The sequence below is a fragment of the Oncorhynchus tshawytscha genome, linkage group LG18, assembly GCF_018296145.1.
Source record: "Oncorhynchus tshawytscha isolate Ot180627B linkage group LG18, Otsh_v2.0, whole genome shotgun sequence".
Classification (NCBI taxonomy): Eukaryota; Metazoa; Chordata; class Actinopteri; order Salmoniformes; family Salmonidae; genus Oncorhynchus; species Oncorhynchus tshawytscha.
In genome coordinates this window covers 45005374-45032667 of record NC_056446.1, presented here as the reverse complement: position 1 = coordinate 45032667, position 27294 = coordinate 45005374, and the positions used below count along the sequence as shown (strand labels likewise).

General features: G+C 44.7%; 1 protein-coding gene across 1 annotated transcript; it reads left to right on the top strand.

Annotated features, from left to right (window-relative positions):
- Positions 1-1135: 1135 nt before the first annotated feature.
- Positions 1136-23303, top strand: LOC112237839 (iodotyrosine deiodinase 1). Its single transcript, XM_042301129.1, has 5 exons — positions 1136-1424; positions 13222-13419; positions 13838-13997; positions 15590-15746; positions 22795-23303. Exons 1-5 carry the CDS (start codon positions 1235-1237, stop codon positions 22975-22977), a joined length of 888 nt encoding a protein of 295 aa, XP_042157063.1. The 5' UTR covers positions 1136-1234; the 3' UTR covers positions 22978-23303.
- Positions 23304-27294: the final 3991 nt, after the last annotated feature.

The window sequence follows — 27294 nt, the reverse complement described above, 5'->3', positions numbered from 1 at the left end:
CTATAGACTATATCAACGACCCTGATGTAGGCTATAGACTATATCAACGACCCAGATGTAGGCTATAGACTATATCAACGACCCTGATGTAGGCTATAGACTATATCAACGACCCTGATGTAGGCTATAGACTATATCAACGACCCAGATGTAGGCTATAGACTATATCAACGACCCTGATGTAGGCTATAGACTATATCAACGACCCTGATGTAGGCTATAGACTATATCAACGACCCAGATGTAGGCTATAGACTATATCAACGACCCTGATGTAGGCTATAGACTATATCAACGACCCTGATGTAGGCTATAGACTATATCAACGACCCAGATGTAGGCTATAGACTATATCAACGACCCAGATGTAGGCTATAGACTATATCAACGACCCTGATGTAGGCTATAGACTATATCAACGACCCTGATGTAGGCTATAGACTATATCAACGACCCTGATGTAGGCTATAGACTATATCAACGACCCTGATGTAGGCTATAGACTATATCAACGACCCAGATGTAGGCTATAGACTATATCAACGACCCAGATGTAGGCTATAGACTATATCAACGACCCAGATGTAGGCTATAGACTATATCAATGACCCTGATGTAGGCTATAGACTATATCAATGACCCAGATGTAGGCTATAGACTATATCAACGACCCAGATGTAGGCTATAGACTATATCAACGACCCAGATGTAGGCTATAGACTATATCAACGACCCAGATGTAGGCTATAGACTATATCAACGACCCAGATGTAGGCTATAGACTATATCAACGACCCAGATGTAGGCTATAGACTTAATCAGTCTATTTTCTTAAATACTGATTGGTGCTCCTAACTTTTTAAAAGTAGCCTATATTTATAGCCCTATAGATGTTATAGGCCTAATGTATAATCTAGAAATAAAGCCTATTATGTCATGCAGTGTAGTTCAGTGTTTGATGATTAACCCAGTCAACTCAACTCCCAGTCAACTCAACTCCCCCTGATTCTGGACTGTTTCGCAACCAGGGCTTGTGTCCAAAAATTGCATACTGTTCCCTACATAGTGCACTACTTTCTACCAGATCCCCATGGGCCCAGCTCAAAATAGTGCACTAGATAGGGAACAGGGTGCAGTTTGGGACGAAAGAGATCCGTTGAGCAGCGGAGCGCCCGCCTGGCTGGCAGACTGTCTGTTTCTATCAGTTGTGTTCATATTATTGCCGTCAGTCAGCATGGCCCTTCTCTCCACTCTCACGCCGGTGTTCGTGGCTGTTTTATGCGTGATCCTAGTTTTTCTGTTCAAAACCTCTCAGAAGAAGGAGAACAAGGCAGTGAAACCCGAGCGGAAGCCCGAGGCCGAGGCCCGGCCGTGGGTAGACGAGGATCTTCAGGACGACACAGAGATCCGACACAAAGATGAAGGTAGTCCTAATAACCTCTCCTATCTACTGAAGTGTGCACTTGTTCACTTCCCTTCATGGATTTGAAAGGAAATTACCATTTCTATTGGTCAACAGCTTGCGAAAATACGCAAAAAAATCTAACTTGTACAGAATAAATAATTGACGGATTGTGATATTTCGCAATTTACTGTGGATGGCATTATAAGCAAGACGTGTTTGTGTACGTTTTTTACATCCAAATTACTGGACGAAAATAACAGACTGAGAAAGGGCATTATTGGAAAGAGATGGTATTCAAACTTTTCAGGGGGGACCCCACCCCAAATAAAACCTTAGAATCTGTACATTTAGATTTTTACATCAACAAATAACCTTCAATTCATGACATTTTCAACCAATAAATACATTTACTCAATAAAACAGTATTTTTTTAAAATCTTTCTCAAAAACGTTTGTATATTGTCCCATAAAATTATCTGTACTCTTCATTAATTTGTTCCTAAAAAAAATATATTAAAAAAACGTTTTGTTGTTGTGTGGGGTGGACCCAGTCCCCCAGCGAGCCCACGACCCCGACTTTGAATACCACTGTGGTAAAGGCTGTGTGTCGTGTAGCCTATGAAAAACATGCTATTAAAGCCACCGGTGCAGTCGACTGGTTTCTCTGCGTCAGAGCACTCCTCTGGGTCCTCTAGGTCAAACAGAGAGACCTGCTGCTCCCTGCTATCTATCCTCTAGACCTATAGCCCTTTACTCTAGACCTATAGCCCTTTACTCTAGACCTATAGCCCTTTACTCTAGACCTATAGCCCTTTACTCTAGACCTATAGCCCTTTACTCTAGATCTATAGCCCTTTACTCTAGACCTATAGGCCTTTACTCTAGATCTATAGCCCTTTACTCTAGACCTATAGGCCTTTACTCTAGATCTATAGCCCTTTACTCTAGACCTATAGGCCTTTACTCTAGACCTATAGCCCTTTACTCTAGATCTATAGCCCTTTACTCTAGACCTATAGCCTATAGCCCTTTACTCTAGACCTATAGCCTATAACCCTTTACTCTAGACCTACAGCCCTTTACTCTAGACCTATAGCCTATAGCCCTTTACTCTAGACCTATAGCCCTTTACTCTAGATCTATAGCCCTTTACTCTAGACCTATAGCCCTTTACTCTAGATCTATAGCCCTTTACTCTAGACCTATAGGCCTTTACTCTAGATCTATAGCCCTTTACTCTAGACCTATAGGCCTTTACTCTAGACCTATAGCCCTTTACTCTAGATCTATAGCCCTTTACTCTAGATCTATAGCCCTTTACTCTAGACCTATAGGCCTTTACTCTAGACCTATACCCTTTACTCTAGACCTATAGCCTATAGCCCTTTACTCTAGATCTATAGCCCTTTACTCTAGACCTATAGCCCTTTACTCTAGACCTATAGCCCTTTACTCTAGACCTATAGCCCTTTACTCTAGATCTATAGCCCTTTACTCTAGACCTGCTATCTGTAGGCTAATGTAAACAGCCCTTTACTCTAGACCTATAGCCCTTTAGTCTAGACCTATAGCCTATAGCCCTTTACTCTAGACCTATAGCCTATAGCCCTTTACTCTAGATCTATAGCCCTTTACTCTAGACCTACAGCCCTTTACTCTAGACCTATAGCCCTTTACTCTAGACCTATAGCCCTTTACTCTAGATCTATAGCCCTTTACTCTAGATCTACTCTAGCCTATAGCCCTTTAATCTAGATCTATAGCCTTTACTCTAGAGCCCTTTACTCTAGACCTTTACAGCCCTTTACTCTAGACCTATAGCCCTTTACTCTAGATCTAGACCTATAGCCCTTTAATCTAGATCTAGCCTAGCCCTTTACTCTAGACCTACAGCCCTTTACTCTAGACCTATAGCCCTTTACTCTAGACCTATAGCCCTTTACTCTAGACCTACAGCCCTTTACTCTAGACCTACAGCCCTTTACTCTAGACCTACAGCCCTTTACTCTAGACCTATAGCCTATAGCCCTTTACTCTAGACCTACAGCCCTTTACTCTAGACCTATAGCCTATAGCCCTTTACTCTAGACCTATAGCCCTTTACTCTAGACCTATAGCCTATAGCCCTTTACTCTAGATCTATAGCCCTTTACTCTAGACCTACAGCCCTTTACTCTAGATCTATAGCCCTTTACTCTAGACCTACAGCCCTTTACTCTAGACCTATAGCCCTTTACTCTAGACCTATAGCCCTTTACTCTAGACCTATAGCCCTTTCCTCTAGATCTATAGCCCTTTACTCTAGACCTACAGCCCTTTATTCTAGACATATAGCCCTTTACTCTAGACCTAGCCCTTTACTCTAGACCTACAACCCTTTACTCTAGACCTATAGCCCTTTACTCTAGACCTACAGCCCTTTACTCTAGACCTATGGCCTATAGCCCTTTACTCTAGACCTATAGCCCTTTACTCTAGACCTATAGCCCTTTACTCAAGACCTACAGCCCTTTACTCTAGACCTACAGCCCTTTACTCTAGACCTACAGCCCTTTACTCTAGACATATAGCCTATAGCCCTTTACTCTAGATCTATAGCCCTTTACTCTAGACCTACAGCCCTTTACTCTAGATCTATAGCCCTTTACTCTAGACCTATAGCCCTTTACTCTAGACCTATAGCCCTTTACTCTAGACCTACAGCCCTTTACTCTAGATCTATAGCCCTTTACTCTAGACCTATAGCCCTTTACTCTAGACCTATAGCCCTTTACTCTAGATCTACAGCCCTTTACTCTAGATCTATAGACCTACAGCCCTTTACTCTAGACCTACAGCCCTTTACTCTAGATCTATAGCCCTTTACTCTAGACCTATAGCCCTTTACTCTAGACCTATAGCCCTTTACTCTAGACCTACAGCCCTTTACTCTAGACCTATAGCCCTTTACTCTAGACCTACAGCCCTTTACTCTAGATCTATAGCCCTTTACTCTAGACCTATAGCCCTTTACTCTAGATCTATAGCCCTTTACTCTAGACCTACAGCCCTTTACTCTAGACATATAGCCCTTTACTCTAGACCTATAGCCCTTTACTCTAGACATACAGCCCTTTACTCTAGACCTATAGGCCTTTACTCTAGACCTACAGCCCTTTACTCTAGACCTACAGCCCTTTACTCTAGATCTATAGCCTATAGCCCTTTAATCTAGATCTATAGCCTATAGCCCTTTACTCTAGACCTACAGCCCTTTACTCTAGACCTATAGCCCTTTACTCTAGACCTACAGCCCTTTACTCTAGACCTATAGCCCTTTACTCTAGACCTATAGCCCTTTACTCTAGACCTACAGCCCTTTACTCTAGACCTATGGCCTATAGCCCTTTACTCTAGACCTATAGCCCTTTACTCTAGACCTATAGCCCTTTACTCAAGACCTATAGCCCTTTACTCTAGACCTACAGCCCTTTACTCTAGACCTAGAGCCCTTTACTCTAGACATATAGCCTATAGCCCTTTACTCTAGACCTACAGCCCTTTACTCTAGACCTATAGCCTATAGCCCTTTACTCTAGACCTACAGCCCTTTACTCTAGACCTATAGCCCTTTACTCTAGATCTATAGCCCTTTACTCTAGACCTACAGCCCTTTACTCTAGATCTATAGCCCTTTACTCTAGATCTATAGACCTACAGCCCTTTACTCTAGACCTACAGCCCTTTACTCTAGATCTATAGCCCTTTACTCTAGACCTGCTATCTGTAGGCTAATGTAAACAGCCCTTTACTCTAGACCTATAGCCCTTTAGTCTAGACCTATAGCCTATAGCCCTTTACTCTAGACCTATAGCCTATAGCCCTTTACTCTAGATCTATAGCCCTTTACTCTAGACCTACAGCCCTTTACTCTAGATCTATAGCCCTTTACTCTAGACCTATAGCCCTTTACTCTAGACCTATAGCCCTTTACTCTAGACCTATAGCCCTTTACTCTAGACCTATAGCCCTTTACTCTAGACCTATAGGCCTTTACTCTAGACCTACAGCCCTTTACTCTAGACATATAGCCCTTTACTCTAGACATACAGCCCTTTACTCTAGATCTATAGCCCTTTACTCTAGATCTATAGCCTATAGCCCTTTAATCTAGATCTATAGCCTATAGCCCTTTACTATAGACCTACAGCCCTTTACTCTAGACCTATAGCCCTTTACTCTAGACCTATAGCCCTTTACTCTAAACCTATAGCCCTTTACTCTAGACCTACAGCCCTTTACTCTAGACCTACAGCCCTTTACTCTAGACCTATAGTCTATAGCCCTTTACTCTAGACCTACAGCCCTTTACTCTAGACCTATAGCCTATAGCCCTTTACTCTAGACCTATAGCCCTTTACTCTAGACCTATAGCCTATAGCCCTTTACTCTAGATCTATAGCCCTTTACTCTAGACCTACAGCCCTTTACTCTAGATCTATAGCCCTTTACTCTAGACCTACAGCCCTTTACTCTAGACCTATAGCCCTTTACTCTAGACCTATAGCCCTTTACTCTAGACCTATAGCCCTTTACTCTAGATCTATAGCCCTTTACTCTAGACCTACAGCCCTTTATTCTAGACATATAGCCCTTTACTCTAGACCTATAGCCCTTTACTCTAGACCTACAGCCCTTTACTCTAGACCTATAGCCCTTTACTCTAGACCTATAGCCCTTTACTCTAGACCTACAGCCCTTTACTCTAGACCTATGGCCTATAGCCCTTTACTCTAGACCTATAGCCCTTTACTCAAGACCTACAGCCCTTTACTCTAGATCTATAGCCCTTTACTCTAGACCTACAGCCCTTTACTCTAGATCTATAGCCCTTTACTCTAGACCTATAGCCCTTTACTCTAGACCTATAGCCCTTTACTCTAGACCTACAGCCCTTTACTCTAGATCTATAGCCCTTTACTCTAGACCTATAGCCCTTTACTCTAGACCTATAGCCCTTTACCCTTTACTCTAGATCTACAGCCCTTTACTCTAGATCTATAGCCTATAGCCCTTTACTCTAGACCTACAGCCCTTTACTCTAGATCTATAGCCCTTTACTCAAGACCTATAGCCCTTTACTCTAGACCTACAGCCCTTTACTCTAGACCTAGAGCCCTTTACTCTAGACCTATAGCCTATAGCCCTTTACTCTAGACCTACAGCCCTTTACTCTAGATCTATAGCCCTTTACTCTAGACCTATAGCCCTTTACTCTAGATCTATAGCCCTTTACTCTAGATCTATAGCCCTTTACTCTAGACCTATAGGCCTTTACTCTAGACCTACAGCCCTTTACTCTAGACCTACAGCCCTTTACTCTAGATCTATAGCCTATAGCCCTTTAATCTAGATCTATAGCCTATAGCCCTTTACTCTAGACCTACAGCCCTTTACTCTAGACCTATAGCCCTTTACTCTAGACCTACAGCCCCTTTAGCCCTTTACTCTGGACCTATAGCCCTTTACTCTAGACCTACAGCCCTTACTCTAGACCTATGGCCTAGATCTTTACTCTAGACCTATAGCCCTTTACTCTAGATAGCCCTTTATCAAGACCTATAGCCCTTTACTCTAGACCTACAGCCCTTTACTCTAGACCTACAGCCCTTTACTCTAGACCTATAGCCCTTTACTCTGGACCTACAGCCCTTTACTCTAGACCTACAGCCCTTTACTCTAGACCTACAGCCTACTCTAGACCTATAGCCCTTTACTCTAGACCTATAGCCCTTTACTCTAGACCTACAGCCCTTTACTCTAGATCTATAGCCCTTTACTCTAGATCTATAGACCTACAGCCCTTTACTCTAGACCTACAGCCCTTTACTCTAGATCTATAGCCCTTTAGACCTATAGCCCTTTACTCTAGACCTACAGCCCTTTACTCTAGATCTATAGCCCTTTATAGACCTATAGCCCTTTACTCTAGATCTATAGCCCTTTACTCTAGACCTACAGCCCTTTACTCTAGATCTATAGCCCTTTATAGCCCTTTACTCTAGACCTATAGCCCTTTACTCTAGACCTACAGCCCTTTACTCTAGATCTATAGCCCTTTACTCTAGACCTATAGCCCTTTACTCTAGACCTATAGCCCTTTACTCTAGACCTAGATCTACAGCCCTTTACTCTAGATAGCCTATAGCCCTTTACTCTAGACCTATAGCCCTTTACTCTAGACCTATAGCCCTTTACTCAAGACCTATAGCCCTTTACTCTAGACCTACAGCCCTTTACTCTAGACCTAGAGCCCTTTACTCTAGACCTATAGCCTATAGCCCTTTACTCTAGACCTACAGCCCTTTACTCTAGATCTATAGCCCTTTACTCTAGACCTATAGCCCTTTACTCTAGATCTATAGCCCTTTACTCTAGATCTATAGCCCTTTACTCTAGACCTATAGGCCTTTACTCTAGAGCCCTTTACTCTAGACCTACAGCCCTTTACTCTAGATCTATAGCCTATAGCCCTTTAATCTAGATCTATAGCCTATAGCCCTTTACTCTAGACCTACAGCCCTTTACTCTAGACCTATAGCCCTTTACTCTAGACAGCCCTTTACTCTAGACCTATAGCCCTTTACTCTGGACCTATAGCCCTTTACTCTAGACCTACAGCCCTTTACTCTAGACCTATGGCCTATAGCCCTTTACTCTAGACCTATAGCCCTTTACTCTAGACCTATAGCCCTTTACTCAAGACCTATAGCCCTTTACTCTAGACCTACAGCCCTTTACTCTAGACCTACAGCCCTTTACTCTAGACATATAGCCTATAGCCCTTTACTCTAGACCTACAGCCCTTTACTCTAGACCTATAGCCTATAGCCCTTTACTCTAGACCTACAGCACTTTACTCTAGACCTATAGCCCTTTACTCTAGATCTATAGCCCTTTACTCTAGACCTACAGCCCTTTACTCTAGATCTATAGCCCTTTACTCTAGATCTATAGACCTACAGCCCTTTACTCTAGACCTACAGCCCTTTACTCTAGATCTATAGCCCTTTACTCTAGACCTCTAGATACAGCCCTTTACTCTTGATCTATAGCCCTTTACTCTAGACCTATAGCCCTTTACTCTAGATCGACCTAGACCTAGCCCTTTGCTCTAGATCTATAGCCCTTTACTCTAGACCTACAGCCCTTTACTCTAGGACTACAGCCCTTTACTCTAGACCTATAGCCCTTTACTCTAGGACTAGCCAACTAAACTCAACTAAACTCTACAATTTATGATGGAGTTAAGCTGCAACTAGTCTGGGTGGACTGGAGCTCAGAGGTTTTTTATCAAAAGTGACTTCAGCACCCAAAGAATAGCCCGCAATTACACAGAACAATGTCGTGTGTGAATCCCCCCTCTCCTCTCAATACTCAGTCTGACTCAGTCTACAGTCTATGTCTATATATTGCTCAACCTTTGAAACCAAAGCGAGAAAATGACTGCCAAGACAAGAGAAAGAAATAGAGAGAGAGAACCTTATTTTCCTTCCTAATTGATGTGTGGGGGGAACAGATCATTAACCACAGAACAGATCATTAACCATAGAGAACCACAGAACAGATAATTAACCACAGAACAGATCATTAACCATAGAGAACCCCAGAACAGATCATTAACCATAGAGAACCACAGAACAGATCATTAACCATAGAACAGATCATTAACCATAGAGAACCACAGAACAGATAATTAACCATAGAGAACCACAGAACAGATCATTAACCATAGAACAGATCATTAACCATAGAGAACCACAGAACAGATAATTAACCATAGAACAGATCATTAACCATAGAGAACCACAGAACAGATCATTAACCACAGAACAGATCATTAACCATAGAGAACCACAGAACAGATCATTAACCATAGAGAACCCCAGAACAGATCATTAACCATAGAGAATCCCAGAACAGATCAGTAACCATAGAGAACCACAGAACAGATCATTAACCATAGAGAACCACAGAACAGATCATTAACCATAGAGAACCCCAGAACAGATCATTAACCACAGAACAGATCATTAACCACAGAACAGATCATTAACCACAGAACAGATCATTAACCATCAAACTGATCATTAACCACAGAACAGATCATTATCAAATCAAATCAAATTCATTTATATAGCCCTTCATACATCAGCTGATATCTCAAAGTGCTGTACAGAAACCCAGCCTAAAACCCCAAACAGCAAACAATGCAGGTGTAGAAGCACGGTGGCTAGGAAAAACTCCCTAGAAAGGCCAAAACCTAGGAAGAAACCTAGAGAGGAACCAGGCTATGTGGGGTGGCCAGTCCTCTTCTGGCTGTGCCGGGTGGAGATTATAACAGAACATGGCCAAGATGTTCAAATGTTCATAAATGACCAGCATGGTCGTATAATAATAAGGCAGAACAGTTGAAACTGGAGCAGCAGCACGGTCAGGTGGACTGGGGACAGCAAGGAGTCATCATGTCAGGTAGTCCTGGGGCATGGTCCTAGGTCCTCAGGTCCTCCGAGAGAGAGAAAGAAAGAGAGAATTAGAGAGAGCATATGTGGGGTGGCCAGTCCTCTTCTGGCTGTGTCGGGTGGAGATTATAACAGAACACGGCCAAGATGTTCAAATGTTCATAAATGACCAGCATGGTCGAATAATAATAAGGCAGAACAGTTGAAACTGGAGCAGCAGCACGGCCAGGTGGACTGGGGACAGCAAGGAGTCATCATGTCAGGTAGTCCTGGGTCATGGTCCTAGGGCTCAGGTCCTCCGAGAGAGAGAGAGAGAAAGAGAGAATTAGAGAACGCACACTTAGATTCACACAGGACACCGAATAGGACAGGAGAGGTACTCCAGATATAACAAACTGACCCTAGCCCCCCGACACATTAACTACTGCAGCATAAATACTGGAGGCTGAGACAGGAGGGGTCAGGAGACACTGTGGCCCCATCCGAGGACACCCCAGACAGGGCCAAACAGGAAGGATATAACCCCACCCACTTTGCCAAAGCACAGCCCCCACACCACTAGAGGGATATCTTCAACCACCAACTTACCATCCTGAGACAAGGCTGAGTATAGCTCACAAAGATCTCCGCCATGGCACAACCCAAGGGGGGGGGCGCCAACCCAGACAGGATGACCACATCAGTGAATCAACCCACTCAGGTGACGCACCCCTTCCAGGGACGGCATGAGAGAGCCCCAGTAAGCCAGTGACTCAGCCCCTGTAATAGGGTTAGAGGCAGAGAATCCCAGTGGGAAGAGGGGAACCGGCTAGGCAGAGACAGCAAGGGCGGTTCGTTGCTCCAGAGCCTTTCCGTTCACCCTCCCACTCCTGGGCCAGACTACACTCAATCATATGACCCACTGAAGAGATAAGTCTTCAGTAAGGACTTAAAGGTTGAGACCGAGTTTGCGTCTCTGATATGGGTAGGCAGACCGTTCCATAAAAATGGAGCTCTATTGGAGAAAGCCCTGCCTCCAGCTGTTTGCTTAGAAATTCTAGGGACAATTAGGAGGCCTGCGTCTTGTGACCATAGCGTACGTGTAGGTATGTACGGCAGGACCAAATCAGAGAGATAGGTAGGAGCAAGCCCATGTAATGCTTTGTAGGTTAGCAGTAAAACCTTGAAATCAGCCCTTGCTTTGACAGGAAGCCAGTATAGAGAGGCTAGCACTGGAGTAATATGATCCAATTTTTGGTTCTAGTCAGGATTCTAGCAGCCGTATTTAGCACCAACTGAAGTTTATTTAGTGCTTTATCCGGGTAGCCGGAAAGTAGAGCATTGCAGTAGTCTAACCTAGAAGTGACAAAAGCATGGATTAATTTTTCTGCATCATTTTTGGACAGAAAGTTTCTGATTTTTGCAATGTTACGTAGATGGAAAAAAGCTGTCCTTGAAATGGTCTTGATATGTTCTTCAAAAGAGAGATCAGGGTCCAGAGTAACGCCGAGGTCCTTCACAGTTTTATTTGAGACGACTGTACAACCATTAAAATTAATTGTCAGATTCAACAGAAGATCTCTTTGTTTCTTGGGACCTAGAACAAGCATCTGTGTTTTGTCCGAGTTTAAAAGTAGAACGTTTGCAGCCATCCACTTCCTTATGTCTGAAACACAAGCTTCTAGCGAGGGCAATTTTGGGGCTTCACCATGTTTCATTGAAATGTACAGCTGTGTGTCATCCGCATAGCAGTGAAAGTTAACATTATGTTTTCGAATAACATCCCCAAGAGGTAAAATATATAGTGAAAACAATAGTGGTCCCAAAACGGAACCTTGAGGAACACCGAAATTTACAATTGATTTGTTTGAGGACAAACCATTCACAGAGACAAACTGATATCTTTCCGACAGATAAGATCTAAACCAGGCCAGAACTTGTCCGTGTAGACCAATTTGGGTTTCCAATCTCTCCAAAAGAATGTGGTGATCGATGGTATCAAAAGCAGCACTAAGGTCTAGGAGCACGAGGACAGATGCAGAGCCTCGGTCCGATGCCATTAAAATGATCCACAGAACAGATCATTAACCACAGAACAGATCATTAACCACAGAACAGATCATTATCCACAGAACAGATCATTAACCACAGAACAGATCATTAACCGCAGAACAGATCATTAGCCACAGAACAGATCATTAACCACAGAACAGATCATTATCCACAGAACAGATCATTAACCACAGAACAGATCATTAACCACAGAACAGATCATTAACCACAGAACAGATCATTATCCACAGAACAGATCATTAACCATAGATAACCACAGAACAGATCATTAACCACAGAACATATCCTTAACCACAGAACATATCCTTAACCACAGAACAGATCATTAACCATAGAGAACCACAGAACAGATCATTAACCACAGAGAACCACAGAACAGATCATTAACCATAGAGAACCACAGAACAGAGCATTAACCATAGAGAACCACAGAACAGATCATTAACCATAGAGAACCACAGAACAGATAATTAACCATAGAGAACCACAGAACAGATCATTAACCATAGAACAGATCATTAACCATAGGGAACCACAGAACAGATCATTAACCATAGAGAACCCCAGAACAGATAATTAACCACAGAACAGATCATTAACCATAGAGAACCACAGAACAGATAATTAACCACAGAACAGATCATTAACCATAGAGAACCACAGAACAGATAATTAACCATAGAACAGATCATTAACCACAGAACAGATCATTAACCATAGAGAACCACAGAACAGATCATTAACCATAGAGAACCACAGAACAGATAATTAACCATAGAGAACCACAGAACAGATAATTAACCATAGAACAGATCATTAACCATAGAGAACCACAGAACAGATCATTAACCATAGAGAACCACAGAACAGATCATTAACCATAGAGAACCACAGAACAGATCATTAACCATAGAGAACCACAGAACAGATCATTAACCACATAACAGATCATTAACCACAGAACAGATCATTAACCACAGAACAGATCATTAACCATAGAGAACCCCAGAACAGATCATTAACCACAGGGAACCACAGAACAGATCAACTCAAGGTAGTATGCATGAACACATTCGGTCAAGTAGCTATACAGATGGTTACACGAACCAATAAATATGTGCATGATGTGCACATCTGACTATACATTAACATTGCAGATTAGGCCTTTAATCGCAGTCAATCCGCCTACAATTTAAAAAGCCTTGCTTTCTGTAGCTTCATAATTCAGACGATTGGTCTTCCCCCCTGTCTGTCTGGTTTTAGAGGATGGTGATTGGGTGGAGAGTGGTGGGGAGGAGGAGCTGGCCCACGTGCCCTACCCGGCTTCTCGGTACCCCGTAGAGGTCATGGTTCAGAGGTCACAGGACTTCTTCAGCCTGATGAACCAGAGGAGGTCTGTCCGCTTCATCAGCCCCGAGCCCGTTCCACGACAGGTCATCGACAACGTCATCCGCACTGCAGGTAACACATGCATAATGCACACACACAAACACAGACACACACAAACACAGACACACACACACACACACACACACAGATGCACACAGACACACACACAGGGACGCAGACACGCGCAGACAAGCACAGACACACACACAGACACACACATAGACACACACACACAGACACACACACACACACACATGCAGACACACACAGACACACACACATGCAGACACACACAGACACGCAGACAGACACACACAGACACACACAGACACACACACACACAGACACACACAGACACACACACACACACACAGACAGACACACACACACACACACACGCAGACACGCGCAGACAGACACACACAGACACACACACACACAGACATACACAGAGACAGACACACATGAATGTGTTGTCTGTGTTGTCCAGGCACAGCCCCCAGTGGAGCCCACACAGAACCCTGGACGTTTGTGGTAGTGTCAGACCCAGAGGTGAAGCACCAGATCAGGCTAGTGGTGGAGGAGGAGGAGGAAGTCAACTACCGTCAGAGGATGGGGGACAAGTGGGTCAGTGACCTGCAGAGGCTCAGGTCAGATAAAATGCACAGTGCAAACACCATGTAGACATACACCATGTAGATATACACCATGTAGACATACACCATGTAGACATACACCATGTAGACATACACCATGTAGATATACACCATGTAGATATACACCATGTAGATATACACCATGTAGATATACACCATGTAGACATACACCATGTAGATATACACCATGTAGACATACACCATGTAGATATACACCATGTAGATATACACCATGTAGACATACACCATGTAGACATACACCATGTAGATATACACCATGTAGATATACACCATGTAGACATACACCATGTAGACATACACCATGTAGATATACACCATGTAGATATACACCATGTAGATATACACCATGTAGATATACACCATGTAGACATACACCATGTAGACATACACCATGTAGATATACACCATGTAGACATACACCATGTAGACATACACCATGTAGACATACACCATGTAGACATACACCATGTAGATATACACCATGTAGACATACACCATGTAGACATACACCATGTAGATATACACCATGTAGATATACACCATGTAGACATACACCATGTAGATATACACCATGTAGACATACACCATGTAGATATACACCATGTGGATATACACACCATGTAGACATACACCATGTAGATATACACCATGTAGATATACACCATGTAGACATACACCATGTAGATATACACCATGTAGATATACACCATGTAGATATACACCATGTAGATATACACCATGTAGACATACACCATGTAGATATACACCATGTGGATATACACACCATGTAGACATACACCATGTAGACATACACCATGTAGACATACACCATGTAGATATACACACCATGTAGATATACGCACCATGTAGATATACGCACCATGTAGACATACACCATGTAGATATACACCATGTAGATATACACCATGTAGATATACACCATGTAGATATACACCATGTAGACATACACCATGTAGACATACACCATGTAGATATACACCATGTAGATATACACCATGTAGACATACACCATGTAGATATACACCATGTAGATATACACCATGTAGACATACACCATGTAGACATACACCATGTAGATATACACCACGTAGACATACACCATGTAGACATACACCATGTAGATATACACCATGTAGACATACACCATGTAGACATACACCATGTAGATATACACCATGCACGCAAGTCAGATAATATTTTTTATAACTCTCTCTCCATCTCCCCTCCCCCTCTCTCTCTCCCTCGCAATATCCTCCCTGTGACCCTCCCTCAATCTCTCCTCTCTCTCCATCTCCCCCTCCCTCCCTCTCTCCCTCGCAATATCCTCCCTCGCAATATCCTCCCTGTCTCCCTCACTCTCTCCTCCCTCTCTCCTCCCTCTCTCCCCTTTCCCATCTCTCCTCCCTCTCTCCTCCCTTCCCCATCTCTCCTCTTTCTCTCCCCCTCTCCCCCTCCCCCATCTCTCCTCCCCCTCTCTCCCTCCCCCGTCTCTCCTCCCTCTCTCTCCCCCCTCTCTCCCTCTCTCCTCCCTCTCTCTCTCCCAGGACTAACTGGGTGAAGCAGTATCTTGATGTGGCTCCCTACCTCGTGTTGATATTTAAACAGACGTACGGCATCGTCGCTGGAGGACAGAAGAGGACTCATTACTACAATGAGATCAGTGTGTCCATCTCCTGTGGCCTGCTATTGGCCGCGCTGCAGGTCAGATCATTCACACACGGTCATTTACATTTGAGTCATTTAGCAGACGCTCTTATCCAGAGCAACTTACAGCTAGTGCATTCATCTTAATAAAATAGCTAGGTGAGACAACCACATGCACACTCATTCAGATCATTCACCAAGTCACAACCCCCGTGGACCACTGGGGCGTACTCAGGGACGTGGACCACTGGGGCGTACTCAGGGACGTGGACCACTGGGGTGTACTCAGGGACGTGGACCACTGGGGCGAACTCAGGGACGTGGACCACTGGGGCGTACTCAGGGACGTGGACCACTGGGGCAAACTCAGGGACGTGGACCACTGGGATGTTTTCAGGGACGTGGACCGCTGGGGCGTACTCAGGGACGTGGACCACTGGGGCAAACTCAGGGATGTGGACCACTGGGGCGAACTCAGGGACGTGGACTTCTAGGGCGTACTCAGGGACGTGGCGCGCTGGGACGTACTCAGGGACGTGGACCGCTGGGACGTACTCAGGGACGTGGACCCACTGGGGCGTGGACTCAGGGATGTGGACCACTGGGGCATACTCAGGGATGTGACTGGGGCGAACTCCCTCTGGGGCTTACTCAGGGACGTGGACCGCTGGGACGTACTCAGGGGACGTGGACCACTGGGGCGTACTCAGGGACGTGGACCGCTGGGACCGCCACTGGGGCAAACTCAGGGGGCGAACTCAGGGACGTGGACTCAGGGGACGTGGACCGCTGGGGCGTGGACCGCTCACTCAGGGGACGTGGACCACTGGGGCGTACTCAGGGAAGTGGACCTGGGGCATACTCAGGGATGTGGCATCCTCAGGGACGTGGACCGCTTGGGCGTGCTGATATGATTCTCTATTCTATCTGAAGAGGGCACCGACAGACACTGCAGCTCTGCCTCTAGCTCCTAAGCAACTTCACAGTATTTTTTTTGTTTTGTGTTATTTCTTATATTATTAGTCTAGAATGTTTTTTTGTGTTGTAAAATACATCCGGAAAGAACTTCTGGATATCAGAGAGTGGTAACTCACCAGTATTACGACCAGAAACACAACTTTCCTGAAATGGATCCCTTGTTCGTACCCCCAAGGCAACTAAACTTATCCCAGAGGCTGCTCCAAGACGCCGTCAGTGGAGAAGAGGTATTCGGAGTGGACTTCTAGTCCGACTCAGGAGGCGTGCACACCATCCATCGCTTCCGAGGATAATTCCCGCTAATGTTCATTCCCTGGACAATAAAGTAGATGAGCTCAGGGCGAGGATCTCCTTCCAGAGAGACATCAGGCACTGTAACATACTCTGTTTCACGGAATCATGGCTCTCTCCGGATATACTGTCCCCATCCATACAGCCAGCTGGGTTCTCAGTACATTGGGCAGACAGGAATAAAGACCTCTCCGGGAAGAGGAAAGGTGGAGGTGTATGTTTCATGATTAACTACTCATGGTGTGATTGTGGTAATGTACAGTAACTCAAGTTCTTTTGTTCACCTGACCTAGATTACCTCACAATCATATTACCACCCAAGATAATTATCTTCGGTTATAGTCACAACCGTGTATATTTCCCCCTCAAGCCGATATCACGACGGCCTTCAAGGAACTACTCTGGACTTTGTGCTAACAGGAAACTACATAACCCTAGGCCACATTTATTGTAGCTGGGGATTTTAACAAAAACATTTTGGGAGGAAAACATTACCGAAGTTCTATCAACACATTGCCTGTTGTACTCGTGCTTCAAAAACTCTCGACCATTGTCCCTCTCCCTTTCGGGATGGCTACAAGGACCTCCCCTGCCCTACCATTGGCAAATCAGATCACACCTCCCTTCTGCTCTTCCCTTCCTATAGGCAGAAACTCAAACAGGAGTACCCATGCTAAGATCTATTTAATGCTGGTCTGACAAATCGGAATCCATGCTTCAAGATTGTTTGATCACGCGGACTGGGATATGTTCCCGGGATGCCTCTGAGAATAACATTGACGTATACACTGACACGGTGACTGAGGTCATCAGGAAGTGTATAGGGGATGTTGTTCCCACTATGACTATTAAAACCTACCCAAACCAAAAACCGTGAAAGCGCGAACCACGGCAACGTCACTGGAAATATGGTTGAGTACAAACAGTCCAGCTATGCCCTCCGTAAGTCAATCAAACAGGCAAAACATCAGTACAGAGACAAAGTGGAGTCGCAATTCAACTGCTCAGACACGAGATGTATGTGGCAGGGACTCCAGACAATGACAAATTACAAAGGGAAAACCAGCCACTGACGACTTGCTCCCAGACAAGCTAAACACCTTCTTCACCCGCTTTGAGGATAACACAGTGCTACCGACGCAGCCCTCGGCCAAGGACTGTGGTCCCCCGTGGTCAACGTGAGTAAGGACTGTGGTCCCCCGTGGTCAACGTGAGTAAGGACTGTGGTCCCCCGTGGTCAACGTGAGTAAGGACTGTGGTCCCCCGTGGTCAACGTGAGTAAGGACTGTGGTCCCCCGTGGTCGACGTGAGTAAGGACTGTAGTCCCCCGTGGTCGATGTGATTAAGGACTGTGGTCCCCCGTGGTCAACGTGAGTAAGGACTGTGGTCCCCCGTGGTCAACGTGAGTAAGACATTTAAGCGTGTCAACCCACACAAGGCTGCCGGCTCAGACGGCATCCCTAGCTGCGTCCTTAGAGCATGCGCAGCCCAGCTGACTCGAGTGTTTACAGACATATTCAATCTCTCCCTATCCCAGTCTGCTGTCCCCACTTGCTTCAAGATGTCCACCATTGTTCCTGTACCCAAGAAAGCGAAGGTAACTGACTATAGCCCCGTAGCACTCACTTCTGTCATCATGAAGTGCTTTGAGAGACTAGTCATGGATCATATCACCTCCACCCTACCTGACACCCTAGACCCACTCCAATTTGCTTACTGCCTCAATAGGTCCACAGACGATGCAATCACCATCACACTACACAGTGCCCTATCCCATCTGGAGGAATACCTATGTAAGAATGCTGTTCATTGACTATAGACTATAGTTAGACTATAGCTCAGTGTTCAACAGCATAGTAACATCCAAGCTCATCATTAAGCTTAAGGCCCTGGGTCTGAACCCCGCCCTGTGCAACTGGGTCCTGGACTTCCTGACGGGCGGCCCCAACGTGGTAAAGGTAGGAAACAACCCCTCCGCTACGCTGATTCTCAACACTGGGGCCCCACAAGGGTGAATGCTCAGCCCCCTCCTGTACTCCCTGTTCACCCATGACTGAGTGGCCATGCACGCCTCCAACTCAATCATCAAGTTTTCAGATGACACAACAGTAGTAGGCTTGATTACCAACAATAATGAGACGGCCTACAGGGAGGAGGTGAGGGCCCTGACCGAGTGGTGCCAGGAAAATAACCTCTCCCTCAACATCAACAAACCGAAGGAGCTGATCGTGGACTTCAGGAGACAGAAGAGGGAGTACGCCCCCTATCCACATCAACTGTGCTGCAGGGGAGAAGGTGAAAAGCTTCAAGTTCCTGGGCGTACACATCGCTGACGATCTGAAACGGTGTGGTGATGAAGGTGAGGTGATGAAGGTGCAACAACAATCAGGAGAAACACAGCTTTAGACCCTCAGAAACTTCTACAGATGCACCATCGAGAGCATCCTGTCGGGCTGTATCACCGCCTGGTACAGCAACTGCACCGCCTGCAACCTTAGTGCTTTCTAGAGGGTGGTGCGGTCTGCCCGAATGCATCACCGGGGGCAAACTATCTGCCCTCCAGGACACCTACAGCACCCGATGTCACAGGAAGGCCAAAAAGATCATCACAGACAACAACCACCCGAGCCACTGCCTGTTCACACCGCTATCATCCAGAAGGCGAGGTCAGTACAGGTGCATCAAAGCTGGGACCGAGAGACTGAAAAACAGCTTCTATCTCAAGGCTGTCAGACTGTTAAATAGCCATCCCTAGCCGGCCTCCCCCCATTACCCTGCCCTGAACTTAGTCACTGTCAATAGCCAGCTACCACCCGGTTACTCAACCCTACATTAGGGCTGCTGCCCTGATGTACCTACAGTCGACATGGAATCACTGGTCACTTTAATAATAGACCACTGGTCACTTTAATAATGTTAAACTGTTTTACTCATTTCATATGCACTGTATATAATGTATTCTAGCCAAGTCCATCCTATTCAACTATTGCTATACATCTACTAATCTATCCTATGTATTCTATAGATATACTATATATTCCATCCACATCGAGTCTATAATGTCTATACATCCCATCATATGTACAGTGCATTCGGAAAGTATTCAGACCCCTTGACTTTTTCTACATGTTGTTGCGTTACAGTCTTATTCTAAAAATGGATTCAATTGTCCCCCCATCAATCTACACACAATACCACATAATGACTAAGCAAAAACAAGTTTAAAATAAATGTTTGCTCATTTATGCAAAATGTTTTTTAAATATCGCATTTACATAAATATTCAGACCCTTTACTCAGTACTTTGTTGAAGCACCTTTGACAGTGATTACAGCCTTGAGTCTTCTTGGGTATGATGCTACAAGCTTGGCACACCTGTATTTGGGGAGTTTCTCCCATTCTTCTCTGCAGATCCTCTCAAGCTCTGTCAGTTTGAATTGTGGGAGTGTTGCTGCACAGCTATTTTCAGGTCTACAGCGATGTTCAATTGGGTTCAAATCAGGGCTCTGGCTGGCCTACTCAAGGATATTCAGAGACTTGTCCCGAAGCCACGCCTGTGTTGTCTTGGCTGTGTGCTTAGGTCGTTGTCCTGTTGGAAGGTGAACCTTCGTCCCCAGTCTGAGGTCCTGAGCGCTCTGGAGCAGGTTTTCACCAAGGATCTCTCTGTACTTTGCTCCGTTAATCTTTGCCTCTATCCTGACTAGTCTCCGAGTCCCTGCAGCTGAAAAACAACTCCACAGTATGATGCTGCCACCACCATGCTTCACCATAGTGATGCTGCCACCACCATGCTTCACCGTAGGGATAGTGCCAGGTTTCCGCCAGACATGACGCTTGGCATTCAGGCCAAATAGTTCAATCTTGGTTTCATCAGACCAGAGAATCTTATATCTCATGGTCTGAGTCCTTTAGGTGCCTTTTGACAAACTCCAAGTGGACTGTCATGTGCCTTTTACTGAGGAGTGGATTCTGTCTGGCCATGCTACCATGAAGGCCTGATTGGTGGAGTGCTGCATAGATGGTTGTCCTTCTGGAAGGTTCTCCCATCTCCACAGAGGAACTCTAGAGCTCTGTCAGAATGACCATCGGGTTCTTGGTCACCTCCTTGACCAAGGCCCTTCTCCCCCGATTGCTCAGTTTGGCTGGGCGGCCAGCTCTAGGAAGAGTCTTGGTGGTTCACAACTTCTTCCATTTAAGAATGATGGAGGTCACTGTTCCTGGGGACCTTCAATGCTCGACACAATTCTGTCTCTGAGCTCTACGGACAATTCCTTCAACCTCATGGCTTGGTTTTTGCTCTGACATGCACTGTCAATTGTAGGCCCTTATCTAGACAGGTGTGTTTCTTCCCAAAACATGTCCAGTCAATTGAATTTACCACAGATGGACTCCAATCAAGTTGTAGAAACATCTCAAGGATGATCAATGGACACAAGATGCACCTGAGCGCAATTTCAAGTCTCCTAGGAAAGGGTCAGAATGCTTATGTAAACAAGGTACTTCTGTTTTTTATTTTTAATACATTTGCAACAATTTTAAAAGCCTGTTTTTGCTTTGTCATTATGGGGTATTGTGATGTCATTATGGGGTATTGTGATGTCATTATGGGGTAGTGTGATGTCATTATGGGGTATTGTGATGTCATTATGGGGTATTGTGATGTCATTATGGGGTATTGTGATGTCATTATGGGGTATTGTGTGTAGATTGCTGAGATTGTTCTTTTTTTATTTAATAAATTTTTAGAATAAGGCTGTAACGTAACAAAATGTGGAAAAAGTCAAGGGGTCTGAATACTTTCTGATGGCACTGTATGTATAGAGATATATAATGATTATTTTATATACTATGGACTACGACAGTCATTGCTCATCCTAATATTTATATATTTCTTAATTCTATTATTTTAGATTTGTGTGTATTGTTGTGAATATTACTCCACTGTTGGAGCTAGGAACACAAGCATTTCGCTAGGTATTATTGTTGGAGCTAGGAACACTAGCATTTAGGTAGGTATTACTGTTGGAGCTAGGAACACAAGCATTTCGCTAGGTATTATTGTTGGAGCTAGGAACACTAGCATTTAGGTAGGTATTACTGTTGGAGCTAGGAACACTAGCATTTAGGTAGGTATTATTGTTGGAGCTAGGAACACTAGCATTTAGGTAGGTATTATTGTTGGAGCTAGGAACACTAGCATTTAGGTAGGTATTACTGTTGGAGCTACAGTAGGAACACTAGCATTTAGGTAGGTATTACTGTTGTAGCTAGAACACTAGCAGTAGGTATTACTGTTGTAGCTAGGAACACTAGCATTTAGGTAGGTATTACTGTTGGAGCTACAGTAGGAACACAAGCATTTAGGTAGGTATTACTGTTGGAGCAGTAGGAACACAAGCATTTAGGTAGGTATTACTGTTGGAGCTACAGTAGGAACACAAGCATTTAGGTAGGTATTACTGTTGGAGCTACAGTAGGAACACTAGCATTTAGGTAGGTATTACTGTTGTAGCTAGGAACACAAGCATTTAGGTAGGTATTACTGTTGGAGCTAGAAACACTAGCATTTCGCTACACCCTTAATTAATAACATCTAAATATTTGATTTGAAATAAAATGTCAAACAAAGACAGAAGGATGTTACGTTACAGAACGTAGAAATTGTTTTGTAGAACAGATTGTCTGTCAGAACGGGAATGGTGTCAGCTCTAGGCAACCATAAGAGCATTTCAAAACCCTTAATAAACCTCTGGATTCTGTATGTGTTTGATATTCTGACCGAACCCATGTCTCTCTGTGTTTGACTGACATGCAGTCTGTCCAATCCCCTTGTCAGAATGCAGGTCTGGTGACGGTGACGACGACGCCCCTCAACTGCGGCCCCCAGCTCAGGCTGCTCCTCGGTCGGCCAGCCAATGAGAAGCTGCTGATGCTACTTCCTGTTGGTTACCCCGCCCCCGACGCCACCGTGCCCGACCTCACCCGCAAGCCACTCGACGACATCATGGTACACCTGTGACATCATCATAAAGGGCCCGGCCGAGTGACATCATAGATGTAGGGGTGCCTTCTGTCCTCGTCTCCCCTCCAGTCATCTGCAATGATTTGTAAAGCAGCAACAGTCATCAAAATGTTTACTATTCTAATAAATGCAACAGTTGGACAATAAATGAAGATACTCCAAACTTTTAGATTTTTTATAATTCATATCGATATCGAGTGAATTATAGCATAAAACATTTTACTGGACAAATAATGTTCAGGTTTTTTGGTGGAAATTCAGGTATTCAATTTATTGTTAAATTTCACTTGTTTTTTTTCTTAGAATGCACTAATACACTGCTCAAAAAATAAAGGGAACACTTAAACAACACAATGTAACTCCAAGTCAATCACACTTCTGTGAAATCAAACTGTCCACTTAGGAAGCAACAATGATTGACAATAAATTTCACATGCTGTTGTGCAAATGGAATAGACAACCGGTGGAAATTATAGCAATTAGCAAGACACCCCCAATAAAGGAGTGGTTCTGCAGGTGGTGACCACAGACCATTTCTCAGTTCCTATGCTTCCTGGCTGATGTTTTGGTCACTTTTGAATGCTGGCGGTGCTTTCACTCTAGTGGTAGCATGAGACGGAGTCTACAACCCACACAAGTGGCTCAGGTAGTGCAGCTCATCCAGGATGGCACATCAATGCGAGCTGTGGCAAGAAGGTTTGCTGTGTCTGTCAGCGTAGTGTCCAGAGCATGGAGGCGCTACCAGGAGACAGGCCAGCACATCAGGAGACGTGGAGGAGGCCGTAGGAGGGCAACAACCCAGCAGCAGGACCGCTACCTCCGCCTTTGTGCAAGGAGGAGCAGGAGAAGCATTGCCAGAGCCCTGCAAAATGACCTCCAGCAGGCCACAAATGTGCATGTGTCTGCTCAAACGGTCAGAAACAGACTCCATGAGGGTGGTATGAGGGTCCGACGTCCACAGGTGGGGGTTGCGCTTACAGCCCAACACCGTGCAGGACGTTTGGCATTTGCCAGAGAACACCAAGATTGGCAAATTCGCCACTGGCACCCTGTGCTCTTCACAGATGAAAGCAGGTTCACACTGAGCACGTGACAGACGTGACAGAGTCTGGAGACGCCGTGGAGAACGTTCTGCTGCCTGCAACATCCTCCAGTATGACCGGTTTGGCGGTGTGTCAGTCATGGTGTGGGGTGGCATTTCTTTGCGGGGCCGCACAGCTCTCCATGTGCTCGCCAGAGGTAGCCTGGACTGCCATTAGGTACCGAGATGAGATCCTCAGACCCCTTGTGAGACCATATGCTGGTGCGGTTGGCCCTGGGTTCCTCCTAATGCAAGACAATGCTAGAGCTCATGTGGCTGGAGTGTGTCAGCAGTTCTTGCAAGAGGAAGTCATTGATGCTATGGACTGGCCGGCCCGTTCCCCAGACCTGAATCCAATTGAGCACATCTGGGACATCATGTCTCGCTCCATCCACCAACGCCACGTTGCACCACAGACTGTCCAGGAGTTGGCGGATGCTTTAGTCCAGGTCTGGGAGGAGATCCCTCAGGAGATCATCCGCCACCTCATCAGGAGCATGCCCAGGCGTTGTAGGGAGGTCATACAGGCACGTGGAGGCCACACACACTACTGAGCCTCATTTTGACTTGTTTTAAGGACATTACATCAAAGTTGGATAAGCCTGTAGTGTGGTTTTCCACTTTAATTTTGAGTGTGACTCCAAATCCAGACCTCCATGGGTTGATAAATTAGATTTCCATTGATAATTTTTGTGTGATTTTGTTGTCAGCACATTCAACTATGTAAAGAAAAAGTATTTAATAAGAATATTTCATTCATTCAGATCTGGGATGTGTTATTTTAGTGTTCCCTTTATTTTTTTGAGCAGTGTATATACATATTCTAATGGTATCAGGTATTTTTTGTAACTTTTTTTGTGTTAAAATGGAAGAAAATGGTAAAGAAAGAAAATGGTATTACCTCATTTGCATAAACACATGCTGTGTGTTTGCATATATTAATAAATTAACAAAGGGGTGGAACAAGGCTGCACACACACCAAACTAGTGCTCTGTCTAGGCCTACCTGTACTCACCTGTAATGTAGACTGCCTCAGTAATTCATGTTGTCACGTTCTAATTCAACATGTATGTCAATAGCAGAGGTGCATTCAGTTCGCATGAACATTTGCTCCGTTGCAGAACGACACATTTTTCCATAACGTTCCTGTATGTTCTTGAACAGACTTTGAGGTAAGTTTGGTGGGTGTGGCTTGAAGCAATGAGTGACGTATTTAAAGAGCAGTGGCCATGCTGACAGCGTCCCCCAACCCACAACAAACCCCTCCCCGTTTTTCAACTGTTTTTTCAGTATAGCATCTTTTTGGTTGAATTGAACGTTCCAGAACATACCAAATGAACGTAGCCCTGGATACCATTAGATAACAAAATAAACAGGTTTGGCACGAGATTACACTTCTACAGTGACCTCCACTAATATTGGCACCCTTGGTAAAAAAAAAATGAGCAAAACGGGCTATGAAATTGTTTTATTTGCTGTTCATCCTCTTGGTCTTTCATTGAAAATATTCAAAAAAAATTGACCATTGGGGGAACTCCACAATATTTCTGAGCTCATATTCTATAAGAGGTTCAGGAACTCAGTAGAACATTTGAGGTGAAGGTACTCTGTTCCGGAGAGCTCCTCCCAAATCAATGTTCACAAAAACACATTTGTTTTGATCACGTTACACATATATTTTGGGATTCCTCCAACGCCATTTGCCCGTGTGGAGTGGAGAAGAAACTTTCTTGCAATAGCATTTCCGTCCACTTTCCTTCTCCTCGCCGCCTCTCCTCAATTACGATTTCATCCTTATTCATAAGCAGTCGAGGAGATGAGGGTGGAGAGGACGGAGGAGAGGAGGGAGGCGGGGGCGAGGAGAGGACAGAGGAGTCAAGGAGAGAACGGAGGAGAGGACAGGAGAGGACAGATGAGAAGAGGAGAGGAAAAGAAGAGGAGGACAGAGGAGAGGAGGGAGGAAAGGAGAGGAGGAGAGGACGGGGAGAGGAGGAGGGGATGAGAGGAGAGAAGAGGATGCGAGGAGAGGATGGAGGGGAGGAAGGAGGAGATGAGCAGGAGAGGAGGGAGGAGAGGATGGAGGTTCTCCCATTATATGTACAGGGAAATAACATTGGTTACATCCCAATCATTGGCCACGCTTCCTCCCATAGTGATTTGAAACTAAAATGACTGGTATAAGAAATATGGTGGAAACTTCCTCTTGAGTGAAGCCCAGTGGTGTATATACTATAGTGGTTCTCAACCTTTTTTGGTTACTGTACCACCAACTACATTTTTCTCTGCCCGAGGTACCCCTGAAGTACCCCCGAAGTACCCCTGAAGTACCCCCAAAGTACCCCTGAAGTACTTTCTCATGTGCCCTTAAGGCCGTTCCGTTCTGCCAGTCACATTCTGTTAAAGGTCCCCAAAGCAAAGCACACACATCCCTGGTTTGCTCCTCTTTTCAGTTCGCTGAAGCTAGCGACTGGAACGAGCTGCAACAAACACTCAAACTGGACAGTTTTATCTCCATCTCTTCATTCAAAGACTCCATCATGGACACTCTGACTGACAGTTGTGGCTGCTTTGTGTGATGTATTGTTGTCTCTACCTTCTTGCCCTTTGTGCTGTTGTCTGTGACCAATAATGTTTGTACCATGTTTTGTGTTGCTACCATGTCGTTGTCATGTTGTGTTGCTACCATGTCGTTGTCATGTTGTGTTGCTACCATGTCGTTGTCATGTTGTGTTGCTACCATGTCGTTGTCATGTTGTGTTGCTACCATGTCGTTGTCATGTTGTGTTGCTACCATGTCGTTGTCATGTTGTGTTGCTACCATGCTGTGTTGTCATGTGATGCTGCCTTGCTATGTCGTCTTTGGTCTCTCTTTATGTAGTGTTGTGTTGTCTCTCTTTATGTAGTGCTGTGTTGCTGCCATGCTATGTTGTTGTCTTAGGTCTCTCTTTATGTAGTGTTGTGGTGTCTCTCTTTATGTAGTGTTGTGGTGTCTCTCTTCCTGTAGTGTTGTGTTGTCTTTATGTAGTGTTGTGGTGTCTCTCTTTATGTAGTGTTGTGTTGTCTCTCTTTATGTAGTGTTGTGTTGTCTCTCTTTATGTAGTGTTGTGTTGCCTCTCTTTATGTAGTGTTGTGTTGTCTCTCTTTATGTAGTGTTGTGTTGTCTCTCTTTATGTAGTGTTGTGTTGTCTCTCTTTATGTAGTGTTGTGGTGTCTCTCTTTATGTAGTGTTGTA